Source organism: Cynoglossus semilaevis, chromosome 4, assembly GCF_000523025.1.
Source record: "Cynoglossus semilaevis isolate Cse_v1.0 chromosome 4, Cse_v1.0, whole genome shotgun sequence".
Classification (NCBI taxonomy): domain Eukaryota; kingdom Metazoa; phylum Chordata; class Actinopteri; order Pleuronectiformes; family Cynoglossidae; genus Cynoglossus; species Cynoglossus semilaevis.
Genome location: NC_024310.1, coordinates 5,627,009 through 5,641,256, shown reverse-complemented (window position 1 = coordinate 5,641,256; position 14,248 = coordinate 5,627,009). Strand labels below are relative to the sequence as shown.

General features: G+C 40.1%; 1 protein-coding gene across 7 annotated transcripts in view; it reads right to left on the bottom strand.

Moving 5' to 3' along the window:
• LOC103377788 (ubiquitin carboxyl-terminal hydrolase 2) overlaps positions 1 to 14,248 on the bottom strand; it is a 35,995-nt gene that overhangs the window by 16,746 nt on the left and 5,001 nt on the right. For 2 of the 7 annotated variants that reach the window (XM_017032144.2, XM_008308737.3), the window contains exons 2-3: positions 14,062 to 14,183; positions 5,174 to 5,993 (exon numbers count right to left, since the gene is read on the bottom strand). In XM_017032144.2, coding sequence (XP_016887633.1) covers positions 5,174 to 5,932 — 759 coding nt within the window. In that variant the 5' untranslated portion in view covers positions 5,933 to 5,993; positions 14,062 to 14,183. Of the gene's footprint in view, positions 1 to 5,173; positions 5,994 to 10,000; positions 10,051 to 11,155; positions 11,397 to 14,061; positions 14,205 to 14,248 lie in introns of those variants that run through there. The other 5 variants (XM_025054857.1, XM_008308736.3, XM_017032149.2 and 2 more) reach the window with 5 other exon arrangements.

Genomic DNA, 14,248 nt, shown 5'->3' with positions numbered 1-14,248 from the left:
ACCTGTCTCGGCTGAGTTAGCCTGTTGACAGTAAATGGGATAAATATGGATGGATAAGACAGTTGGTTTATTCCTGTGGTGACTGCTCTGATTGTGTTACATCCACTGATTCACCTACTGTATGTTTACTGTATGTTTAAAGCAGAAACTATCTAAAATGAATAGTGGGATAGTGAGCAACAAATGTTGAAACAAGGAAAAGCAGAAACTATCTAAAATGGATAGTGGGATAGTGAGCAACAAATGTTGGGTCTTGAATATTGCTATAAATATCTCCAAAAGTTACTTAAACTTTAAAGTTCATGTAAAAGTATTTTACATCACAAATCCTAGAAATGTCACGTGGGAGACTACCATAAAGTACCCAGCCTATACTTAACTTTGCCCTATTCTAAAAATATAAGCAATTTCTTTATTTGTACAAAATCAGGTGACTGAATGTGGTCAAGTGACGGCTTACACTGAAATACCAAATAGGCAACATGTCCTTTGGTGAGAGAACTCTGAACTCATACCTCCATAGAAAGATCTACAATCTGTCCTTGCTAATCATGTCATGACCCAGGCTCGAGATTGTGTACAAAACAAGCAGTCAAGATACACACTCTGTCTCCACGCTGTGTGTGTTTTTGGACATCTTTGAGGCGGAAAACTACAATGTATTAGGGAGCAACAAGTCACGCTACGTCGTCTGATATTTCTGATGGAGAAAGTAAAGCAGGCTGGTGTTAAAGTAGGACAAAGACGTTGTACCAGGAGACATCACGGAACAATCGTCAGGGGACGGCTGTGCTTTTACCTGAACCTAATAAAAATGACACTTTCACTTTTTTTGTTGCATTTACCGTAGTGTAACTGTGTTGTTTGAAGGTCTCAGGGCATTCTTTTATACTCATGTACTACATAATACACAGAGTACATACACTGGAAACCATCTTTAGGATGGTATGTCAACAGAACAGAATGTTTTGTCTGTTTTGTCACTGATCGGAGACGTTAAATGACCTGGTGTACAAAATAATTACTACAGCAGAATCATTAACAGGACAGCATTCCTCACTAACTAACTTAACAATGTGATCAGTCTGATTAGCTCGTATATAACTAAAGAGTTTCTTGATGTTTCACACAAACAGCCTTCAGACACGTACTAAACTCTACACATTCTCTAGAAAAACAGTATTCACTCCATCACAGATTTTGTCAACAACCTACCTGAAAAATTCAGACAACGAACATGGTCAAAAACCTACCTGAAAAATTCAGACAACGAAACAGTAAGTTAAGCAGGGGAAAACTAAATAAAAACAAGTAAAAAAGAAATTCTGCTGACAAAAAAAAGCATTTATCAAGTACATCAGTGCCTATTTTTAGATGTGTTGGGTGTTTTATTATGAGGGTAAATCAAGAGGAAATGATTAGATGGGATGTGACAATTTCTTGGCTGGCCTAGATGTAGGGCTCCAAGATTAGTACCTGCCTATCACCAAATACTTTGATAATTTAAATAAATTAGGTCAGCTCAAAGTGCCGAGTTGCTAAATTGGGCTTTTATTTGACCACAAACTTTAATTGCTACAGAATATGCCAGTTAAAGGGAACATCCAAGTACTTTGACCCAGGTTGTACTGTACGAGGTTCTGACATGGACAGCATGGCATAAAAACACTCAACCACAAAGTACCAAGGTGTTATTCCAAATAGAAAGACACAAATTAATTACGGTAATTGGGATAATAAGACACGACTGAAATTAATAATTGACAGCAATCACATTTCTAATGCATACGCTAACGTCAACATGTGGTTTAATTCAACGCAAAGCTGATTATTTAAATAAGTGTAATATGTAGCAGCATGTTTTTTGTCCTTTGTTGTTGTTGTCTTTTGTTTTTTGTTTAGCCAGACAAAGAATTTCCAACAATCAATTCAAGGATTAAAATAAAAAAACATAGATTTTGCATGTCAACAGGCCACCCAGGTTTGTAAACACAGCAGTTTATCTGGAGGTGGACCTGACAACAAGTTGTTTATACCACAATGTGGGTGGAAGGTCAACCTGGGGTTATATTTGCACTGCTGAATTTAAAATACAACTGAACGTACACGAGAGCTTTTGCAAAGCATTGTCACCAGACTGCTAGTAATTGTAGCATTGTTGGATTTAATTTTTTTTTTTTATTCCCAGCTGTGAGATTTCAACAATGGTATTATTCAGTGTAGAGTGTTATAATATATAATGTTGTCGGAACACTGGCCACTGGCCAGTGAAAAAACATAATGTAGAAGTAGTTTTTCCTTGAAGATTACCAAATCAAACAATGTAGGTGGCTACATTCATGGAAATGCTAAACATCAATCATCTCAATGCTAAGCCATGTTACCATTTTCAACCTAACTTTTTCATATACAATACCTGTTGGGAAACTGAGTATGTATGACTGTGGGACACAGCTTTCAACAGAGACATTTTTCAACCTAACTTTTGCATATACAATACCTGTCCCACATGACTGTGGGACACAGCTTTCAACAGACAGAACGTCCGTCCCTTTTTTGAGATAAACATGTTGTTACCCTTTTATTATGATCATGTTTTCCATTGTGGTAACTCTGTATGCAAATTAGTAAAAAAGGGTGACGATAGTCATGTGAACCAGCTTGTCTTACTCACAGACCTGACTCAAGAAGAACTGGACCATGAGGCACTGACAGCTGCCATTTTTCGTTGCAGGCTTCCAACACAGTCCAGTGTTTCTTTTTGGTTTTCCGATGCTGTTTAATGACTTCACTTAAATTACAGATGAGACAATTTAGGTAAAATGCGTAATAAAAACTATACTCTTTTTAATTTCAACAGGAATTATAAATAATTTTTGCCTTCTCAGTAATTTATTTTTAAAACTGAAAGCATGTACCTTAATGACCGCCCACATGTACATGATGTACATCTGCTGCAGCGCGCTCAAGATAAACTTGGGCAAAGATTAATGCACTGCACTTAGGGATGAGGACATCATTTTTCACAAGAAACAAGGAGCAACCGATAAGAAAGAAGTGATCAGCCAGGACTGGTAGGTGGATATTTACTGTACTTGTTTATACAGTAAACATGACTAATGACCAGACAGCTGGAGTGTGGGTTGATCACCCGCTTATGGAATGTCAACAACACAGAGTACTGAACACCCACTCACATCGTTCATGTTTTGATAATGAATCTTTTGGTATTGTATTCAACATTGTATAGTATTTACTATTGTCAACATGGTAATAAATATGTTAAAAAAACTCACATCATTTCACAAAAAATACTACTTTTGGCCCTTTTGTAATTTACACGAGACGGCTAACATGAATGGACAAGATAGTTCTCTATAAATCCTGTATTTAAATCCACTAATGTGAGCTATTTTCCATGAAAGAATTCCCACTGTCACTACTAAAGCCAAATATGTTTAAATCTAAGTGTCCTGGTGTAAATAAAACTGAATTTCGTAGGTTGAGAATCTGGCCATGACGGGACATCAGAACGTGTTGTACCGGGCCACATTAATACGTGGCTTGACAAGTGAAGACGTCCTGCTCCGAGGGGCAGCAGCTGATTTTATGAGCGGTACAGATGAGCCAGAGAGTCACATGGAGTCACACTCTTCACAGTGAGCACATGCTAGAAATGTGATGATTGCCGAACCAGTCAAAGAACACAGTAAACAAAGTAAACCATTTAACCAAAAGTTAAATTCAGTCATACAAAAATAATAACTTTTTGTAATGATAAAATTAGAACGACATCCTTGTCTATTTATTACAATCCTTCTATATTAATTAGAAGGTCACAGAGTGTTCTCGTTGTGATTAAGTGGTTTTAACTGTCAGGACAGTAGAAGATTTTGTAAGATGCAGGTCATGTCTCGTCACCTAATCATTTTGGAAGGGCAGCATGAGTATACATACATGTCAATGGAGATTAGATAAAGCAGATGTTTCACATCACTGGAATTCCTACTGTCGTTGCGGTTTTTTAAAACCTCACTTACGGCTTGTCATCAAAGATGACTGTGACAAAACAATGTAAAAACTGTTGTTCATAAGCTCCAGGTATGGCCCAGTCACGCTAAAGAAATTATCTCAAAACCTAAAAAGAAATTTAATTTGTTAGCTTAACACAACTCTCTCCTTGATTTATGATGATTTATTCTACCCTGTTCATAAACACTAATCTTTTATTTTATTTATCTTTTATTTCTCAAGCTCATATAAAGAGGCTCTAATAAATATCAGGATCAGAAATGCTAATATCTTCAGACTTAAAAGAGGGTGATTATTGTGTAAAAAATATCTAATTAAAAATAAAAAATAAAAAATATTAATTTTCATTCATTTTTCCCCTATTATTGATGTTCTACTTCCAATACTCCATTCAAACCACCCTCCACTCATCCACACGAGAAGTGGGTCAGTTATGCTTTGTGACCCACTGAGATGAGGCTCAGGTCAGTGATACTGCACTTAGGGATGAGGTTTGTGGTCTGCCGACGCAGATTAGTGATGTCATGAAACTCATTCATTGGTGTGTGGGAGCTGGTTAACTGCTGGGTCGGAAGAGGGTCGGGTGTCCATGCTTAAAGCTCATTTGTCACAAAAGCAGGGAAACGCAAAGTAATGTATTATAGATATTCAGTCAGTAAATGAGAGAATGACGACTTTGACAATAGAAACAACCACCAAACAGCTCAAACTATCCAATCAAGAATGCAAGGAATCCGGTGTGGTTCAGTAAATTATGTACAACAGGACATAGCAAGAAGAAATTAGTTTGAGCAATAGTGCCCTCACTTGGCAGAAAGGAGTATACTCTGCAGTCTTAGAAACTAAGACTGTTGAGGAATGCATGTCGGATTGTACCAAGTCTAACTCCTCACAGCTGAAGCTGAGGTTCATACAACTTTAAACAGATGAAACTCGAGCACATTTACAGGACTTTCTTGGTCCACATTAGTCCACGGACCTTAGAGCTGCTCTAGATTTATCTGTGGCTACACAACTTCAAACGCCCTGTATCTGTATCTAAACAGAACTGTCTGAGTTAGTCAGTCTATATTTGTGGAAGAAATATTGTAAACAAACCAAAGACAGATAGAGTAGTAAGGAACAAAGGTCAATTTCTTACCGTAGAGTTCCTGGTGGGGGATTCGGAAAGCCCATTGCTACTTGGCCCCCATGTTGAGGAGCTGAATGTCCTGCTGCTGTTGCTGCTGCTGTAGTGCTCCTGGGCAGCGCTCCGTGATGAGAGGGCCTCCTGAGTAGAACTCCGAGACAGTCCCGAGTAGCCTGGGCGTGAGCTGGTAATGTACGAGTCGGACACATCGCTGGTCCGACTGCGGTAGCTCTGCAGAGCACTGGTGGAAGGGGATGCAGTGGAGGGGGTCTCACTGAAGCCCAAAGAGGCCAAATCCCTGCTCAAGTCACTCTGGGAAACAGATCTTCGTCGAGCTAGTGAGATGCTGCTGGAGGCCGGTGTGGAGGAGAGGTAGCTAGACTGGGCTGAGGATGAAGAGTAGGGAGTGTAGCCAATGTAGGTCGATCCACCACTCAGACCCGACGCTCCGTAGGTCTTGATGGGGGTTCTACTGAGACTCTCGCTCCGACGGCTGCTGCTGCTTCCGAGGATGTCGGTGCGTGGGACTGTGCGCCCCCGGTCGCAGTCAGGGTCTGAGGAGGTGCTGTAATTGCGGCTGCGGGCGGCAGAGCTGCTCAGGTAGCTGGGAGAGTAACCTGAGGAAGAGGACGTGGAGGACTTGTAGGAGGACAGTCTGTCCCGGTCACTGTATGAGCTGAGGCCTGGTGTCAGGGAGGAGCTGTAGGAGCTATAGTGGCTGGTGTAGGACGGGCCAGCGTAACGCTTGGCGGTGGAAGAGACACGGGACATGATGCTGCTGCTGCTGGTTTCTCAGCGACAGGTAGGCGGAGCCTCTGGAAGACTGCATCGACTGGAACGAAGACAAAAATATAAGGGCATAAGTTTTGTGGAAACTCAAATCTTTGTTCATTTTGGCTTTTCTGGTTTCATTAAAATTTTTAAAAGTGCATTTCTTGGGACTAGAGAAAACACTAGAAACAGAAGGTCTGCCAATCTATCGGTTGTAGGTAAATCTGAAAAAGACAAGTATTGAAAGTGTGGCTGTTGAAATTATAGTGTTAATTTGTGAATATAAACCTGATGAAATGCATGTGCAGAATGACACACACTATATACTGTATATCCAGTTATTCCACCATTCATTCACACATTGTCAGTCAATGGTTTTTCAACATTTCTGCAGAAACACTAGCGTTACTTTAATATATGCTCAACTTTTTGAAGAACGAATGGCACCAATCATGAATGTTGATAAAAGTAAGAGGAGAGTTCCTTTCAGGTTTCACCATCTTTGGTGGTTTCCATAGCAATGTTCTGCATTGGGATTTTACACCGTCCTTATGTTACTCTGGTCCCTGTACAGTAGAGTGTGGCTTTGGAAATGGTGAATTTCGAGCCTGAGATCAACTGTATGACAGAAACAAAAGGTGAATTTTGAGCCTGAGATCAACTGTATGACAGAAAAACCTAACCACTTGGTCACAGCTCTGTCAAAAAAGGTTTTGTCTATTTAAATACAGAACCCGGTTGCCTGTAGCACGGTACTATTCATGGTGTGCAGGGTGATTCCCATGTTACATCTAAGGGAAGTCCAGGTGGTCCGGGGAGATAGTGGACATAAGAGACAGAGGACATGTTCAACAAAGGACCTGGGATATAGAGCTGCCAGGCCGGAAGAAAAGAAAACAGCCACAGAGAAGACAAATGGACACCGTGAAGGAGGACACGAAGACGGTTGGTGGCTCAGTGGACACAACAAAGAATAGAACAGGGTGAGATGGAGGCCGATTATCTGCTGAGCCACCGGTGAAAGAACAAGATCTTGCCCCGTGGTACTGAAAGACAGTGAATGCAGCACAGCATGTCCCAGAGATGCTCTGGTTCACATATATGGCTCTGTTTAAATAAATAAAAGTATCTGGTGTTGCTGATCCGTGCGGTGTTCAGTAGGGGAGGCTCCTGTTTCTTTTATCACTGCCTCTCTCTCCCTGGTTCTCTCTCTCCCTCTCTCCCTCTCTCTCGCTCACTCCCATGACCACAGGCTTCTCAATAATTCAACATATGGATCTGCAGTAGCAGACAGACAGTGTGATGGAGACAAGCAAACACACAGACTGTTGGCCAAACCACACCGAGTTACACCAGGTGATTGTGATCTTTATGTTGAGATGAGTACAGCTAAACCAGGCAGAGGAAGTCGGCCAAGGATCTGGTCTCACTTCACATCAGCAGGCAAAACACAGGATCTGTAAATGCACCAGTTTTAATTCCACAACTTGGCAGCCGTGGTGTTTGGTTGGTTATTTTTGTTTTTGGCACTGTGGCGCACATGGCAACAGCAAAACACGGACAGAGCCTGGAATGGGATTTACTGTCTCCTCCATCACCTCAACTGATTATCAGATCCAGAAAGAGAGCAGCCTGACCTGACAGAAAACAAACTCAATAATAAAATCATCTCTCTTTAAGAACATGAAGCTGCACTTCAGTTACCTTCAGCTGTTCCTAACGTTTAAAGTCTTGGTCAGCGGATTCTTGCATTATAGCGACCCTCACTGGTGAATCCTGGTGTGGACAACAGTGTGAAGTCAGTGTGGCTACAACCTTGAGTGGATGGTTAATGTTTTGCTGTGGACTGGGGTTAACTTTGTGTTTTTTTTCCCTTTTTAGCAGTTTCAGTAATTAGTTATAAAAGCTTAAAATGTGCTGTTTTAAATATTTTATATTAACTTGTTTATAAATACACTAGTTTTTCCAAAGAGCAAAGAGTGCTACCATAGGTCATTTAAAAGAATTCTGGGCCTAAAATAATCTCATTGCTTTGTTCAACTGTTTCACAACAGCCCACAGAAGACAACAGCAGTCTAAATCTAACCAAAGAAGAACAACCCATGAAAAAGACAAGTCATTTGTCTGATTTATTCAGTATTAAACCCAGTAAACATTTTAATTATGATTTTATTATATTATTGTATAGTTTCAGGTTTTATTCTATGAAAAAACATATTATAATAATAGATAATTCCAAAGGTCATGATTGGGATAAAAAAAAGAAGCACCAAATTCTGAAAATCTATAATAAACCATACTAACCTGTTTATATTATTTAAAAGGTCATGATTGGGATTAAAAAAAGAATACTCCAAATCTATAATAAACCATACTAACCTGTAATAACCAGATTCTACTGATATATTTAGATATAGATATATGACATAATGTTAATCAAATACAGCTCTCTGATACGCTGCTGTGTATTTCGGGGTCTGCACCATGTCTTGCTTCACCTCTCAGATGTCAACAGTACACTAGTGCGTTTCTTTGAACTCGTTGGCCTGGACTGAACTGCACCTACCCTGCCCCATATACGTATTGCACCTGAGAAGCTCAGGCGAGCTGCTGAGGGTGAGGTACAAACAACAAAGTCACACTCTTGGGAGAGACGCAACACAACACGGACACACATGATTTATTAGGTGACAGCAAACTATGGATTTCACTTCTGAGAGGCAGAGTGTCTCTACGGAAACAACAAACAAGCACAAGAATGCAACGCACACTCTCACAAACGCTGCTGGCCACTCTGCATTTCCAGCCTCTGCTGATGTGCTAACTAGCAGTTACCATGGCTTCCATGGCAACGAGCTGCATTTGCTTTAAAACGAAACATGAACCTGGAACACAAAACAAATTTAATGTGTGTGACTGTGTCTAATAATGGTTTTTATTTCCCTTACAGCACAGAACAAAACACAACTATAAAACCCGGTCAGCCACTGTGTTGCTGGACAATGATGGGGACAGGGGAGACGGTGGTAGTGTAGAAATACAACATTCCACTGCTATGAAGGAGCTTTTGTTTGTTCGTCCAACTTCTACTAATATGAGATTGGAGGGTAACGTTAGCGGTGACTGCAGAGTGAGTGCTGGGGAAGACAGCAGCTGACTGCAGGCCCTTTCTTGGCAGAGGCTTTAAGAGATGAGGTTTCACATGGTGCGCAGGTCTCAGGAAAACAAGATTAAACCGTATTAGCAATATCACTTTCATTCCCTGGATTTAAAATGTGGAGTTGTTTTTGGAAAACTCCACATTTGAATGTTCTAAAACCATGTTTGGGATGTGTACTGCATCATATTAGGGTCTCACTTTGCCAAGGATGTCACTGGAAATTAGTTTTTAACGTCTTGAAATAACAACTAGATCACATTTTCTCCGTCCTCCAAAATCTCCATTGGCTCCTGGCCCACAACAGATCACATTCTTTCTCCTCACGTACAAAGCCTTCCATAAATACGTCACCTACTAAATGGTCGACCACTTCTTCTCAAAACTTCTGCCCCTCTAACCCTTGTCATTAACACAAGACCCGGCATCCAGTTTAAGAAGCAAACCAAGGCTAATACTGTATATCAGCTGCACACATCCTTCACCAGGTGAATACATGTCAAAGAATGTCTTTTTAATGATGCTAAGGAGAAATCTGTCAATCTGCTTGTACTATTCTGAACCCTACGAATCAAAACTAGTCCTTGGAAATATTTTTAACTAACAGATAGAGTTATTGTACTGGTATAATATGAATCGGTATCGTCATTTAAACACCCTATGGGGAAAAAAAGCCGTAACTCACTGCTGACATGTTGACTGACACAATATTAATATTGTTGAGAACACATTTAGCTTCACTTGATTTTTTTTTAACTAAAAGTCACTGTCAAGATCCACAGTAATGACTAAAATCTACCATCTGTAGGAAACTATTTGTCAGGATAGGAATGTTGATTTATCTTGATTAATCATGACTAATCCACAGCTACACTTTATATCTGATTTAATTTGAACTGAGTTGAGTTTACCTGGATGTTGCTCCTGGTTCAAAGTTCAGATGTCAGAGAGCAGGAAGCTACCTCAAGCAATTATCACTGGAGTAAAGAATGGACGTGTCCAAACATCAAAGCCAAGGGAACCCTACTTTGACAACAACTATGACCTCAGTTTGGGGCAACGACAGTTAGAAACGACTAAAGGATACTGATCTACGTCGCTGTCTCTCAAAACAGTCGCAATACATTTGCCTGTGTCTTTTTTTTTAAAAAAAGGGCCTTGTTTGTTAGCATTTGTACTAATATTTTGAGCCTATTTCTAGGATTAGTATGATCTTTTTTTGTCAACAAAACTGACATCAAACATCGTTTTAGCAGTGATATGTCATTAAGAATCCTGAATGGTGCTCTTAAAATAAAATTAAAAAAAATAACAGTGTTGAAAATTTTAATAAATGAGTCAAAAAATACTGTATATATAAAAAAGGCTGTTTTTTCCCAACATAAATGTCAGGGTTGTTTCAGACAGAATGCCGACTCGTTTTTTTTTCCAACATAAGTGTCAGGGTTGTTTCAGACAGAATGCCGAAGTGCATCTGTTGTCAATGCATCATTCCAGTCAGTGAGTCAGATCTTTTCATTTCATATTATCCTGCTCTGCTCTCTATAGGGCTGTTAGAGACTAGAGCTGATCTAAAGTGCACTTGAAGAGCGTGTGCAGCAATGACGCACGGATGCCACAGATGCCACGCCGAGGGTGACGTGGCCGGAACGTAACACCAGCATGGAGGCCCTCTGGTCATTTGGAGTCAGGGCATCTACGTCCGTGTGGAGGAACACTATAATGCATATTTACTCACAAATTCTCAGAGGACTGAAAAGATAAAATTCATCAGCCTGAGCAAATGTTGAGAGAGCAAGAAGACATTGTCTTTTTATAAATATTAAAAACAAAAATGTCATGAATTAGTGTCAGTTTAGTAAGACTTTAAAAATGCCTTTTGCCCTAACCATAAGTGCTGCAAAATCCTGTTTAAAAGGATAGCACGTTCAAAGAATCAGGGCGCAGTATTTTGTGTCCTCCTCTATAGTAAGAAATCGTTGGAGCTTCCGTCCGTCATAGTAAACAGCTGTGATTGTCTGTAACAGGACAGAGAAAAAAACAAAACGGCAATAATAAACACTTACCACCAGGAAATGAATCTAAGAGTGTGGACAGAGTGCTGCTTCCATGGTGAATCAAAGAAGGGTGGTCATAAAGGTCCAGCGACGGTGCCCAGTTTGGCTTTGCCTTACAGGCAGCTATATATACTACACTGAAATGTGAGCAGATAAGAAAAGGATGAAGCCTCTGACGGCCACACTGACGCCTCCGTCCCCCTCCTTCTGCCTGACCACCAGTTGCTGAGCAGAATAAAACTTAAACCCGAAGACTTTTTCTGTCGCGCAACGGTCAGAACTACTTCTTTCTCACAAAGTTAGCCAACTTAATTAAAAATTAATACATTTGTTTGTGAGTTAGCACAGCATAGTAATTTAGTTGATTATTCTGATATCTACATCCATTGAAGTTCTAATCAGCAAGTCAGATGGCAGAAACCCATTGGGTTTGGAACACCATATTGATGAAAACATAAAAAAAGTTGAAGTTCAAATCAAGCTCTAGGACACACGTGTCAAACGCAGTGTAACTCCAGGAGGTTGAAGACTTTACACAGCATGGCTGAATTGGTCATTCCTTGCAGTCACAAACAACCAGTCCCTGACGATGGAGCAATGGCTTGCTCGCCTACTTATTAACTTCTTATGACCTGGATGGCTGAGATCCAACATAGACACCACTATCTTGAGGTGTACCACAAATGGTCCAATAATTGGTGAGCAATTTGGAGACAGCAGCAGTGTAAGTTGAGCTTGTAGACAGCAATAATTCCATTAGCCACTTGTTAAAGCCTAGTGATGCAGAACAAGGCACACGAGGGGGAGGGGTGGGGGGCAGTAAAAACACAAGTTACACTTTTCACAATTATGTTCAGAGAACTGCCATTAAGACTGGCATGGACTTACAGAAAATGTCTTCATTTCAAATGATTTCTGAATATTTAGAAAACACAGCCAGAATTGAAATACATAATATTTCCATATATGCAAATCTGCAGCAACTGTGAGAATAGAAATCCAAATGCCTATGAAATGCATGACATAATCAATGCCACATACATTTAAAATAAAACCCTTTATTTTTAACCTTGAGAATGGAATCTGACTATTTCTATTACTCCAGCTCACAGGGGCTTTATTTAAAGTTTGCAACTGAGCAAACTGAGCTTTTCTTAAACTTAAATGCTTACTTCAAGGACATTCACAGTCATTATCCCCATCAGAGTTGTTCTGCACAAAGGCAGGTTTTATTAAAACGTGAAGTGTGAAAAGCCGGTGAGGAGGAACCAATTAGCATTCATCATCACCACCAACTGTTGGTGACTCACGCGAGAGGCTGGAATGGCAGCAGAGAGAAGTGCATCTGATTAATACCCTGGCTAATGCAGCTGGCTGCTGTAATTCTTTACTCACGGAGGTAATCGTCTCCTCCATCAGACACATTTAAGATATGAAACACACATCCATCTCTTTCATTTCACTGAGTGACGCCGACAGGGGCAAAAATCAAACCAAAGTAGAGCTCGTGGAAATGGATTCTTTGAACATTTTTTCTTTCAACACCTGTGTGAAAGATTGTGGAAATGGATTCTTTGAACATTTGTTTTTCTTTCAACACCTGTGTGAAAGATTATGTGAAAGAATATTTCTGCTGGTACTAGGGAAAACATTTTTTTTAAAGAATCTGGCGATATGATACGTATCACGATACTATAGGCACTATGATATATTAAGTTTTTTTTTTTTAAAAAAACAACTTAATTGTAGAAAAGCTGTCACCATAGGAAACACAACGCCTTTTACATGCTTGAAATCAGGTAAATAAAATTGGAACAGAGGGATCTAGAAAAAGTAAAGGCAAAATAAAATGAAGCAACGCCATGAATATCTGCATGTTCTTACACCCCTAGCTGGTACAGATGCTAAAAAATCTCAGCAGCTTGGTAATGGACTGTGGAGCAGCGGCCGACAACATTCGCCACAACGGTCCTAGAATCACACTCCTATGGTAAATGTAGTCCATAGCCATGTCAGGTATGTAAATCAAAGTATGTGGGTATAACTGACACCGTTTGGGGGGAGTGGGGCGGGTCATGGAGAAAAGCAGGTTTTAGTTTGAAAATGGCCATCATCCATTCCTATTAAAGTATTTATGGTTCACCTTCTGCTGATGGCAGGCGTTCACTGTTCTTTCTCCCAAAGCTCTAACTCAACTATTATCATCCACAGTCAGGTTTAACCACAGCTGCTCCTGTAAGCTCATCAACTCTGTGTAATAACTGTCCTTTCTAACATATGGATTATACTCTACAGACACACACATACTAATACATTCTAGTACATACTGTATGTGTGTGTAGAGTATGCTAGTACTTTAGTTCATGTTATATAACACTAGGATCAGCTGACCAAACCAACAGCTGATGTAAAAGCTTCTGACTTTTAATGGACAATAGCACCATGGTCAGTGGTTTTCTACATGTAAAATTCACTATCCTGCACAATGTATCAGCCATGTGTGAAACTGGGGTAAATATTTGCTCAAGCAAATAACATCACAGGAACCAGCCAACATCACTCATCAACAAATGCTGTTTTAAACAAGAGAAAACTTTCCTTAGTGTTGGATCAACCTCTGTAAACAGACCTCATTCAGGTACAATTTTCTAAAATTATAAACTAAATACAAGCTCAAATCTGGAATGTGAACATATTGTCATCAGTCTAAAAAAATATATCCATCCAACATCAAACCCTAAAAGATCAAATACATCTATTTAAACTGCAGCATGTTAAGATGATGTTCCTCCACCTACATCCCAGCAGCCTACATGTTCAGGAACCTGTGTTTGTAAATGAACTGAAGTTCACAGTACACCTATCAACGTTGTTGAGTCTGAATACTGATGGAGGTTATTCTCGGAGTACCTTACCTGCTGTATGTGTCGCTGTGGATCAGTCCCTCCACACTGTGGTGGGTCTGAGGCAGCTCATCCTACTGCAGCTAGCCCACAGTCTTCACACACGCGTTCAGGCTGAGTGGCACTGACGACGCCTGCTGAAACACACCGATCCACTAAAAACCAAGCAGGAAAAAACACAGTGTCGAAATTCACAATA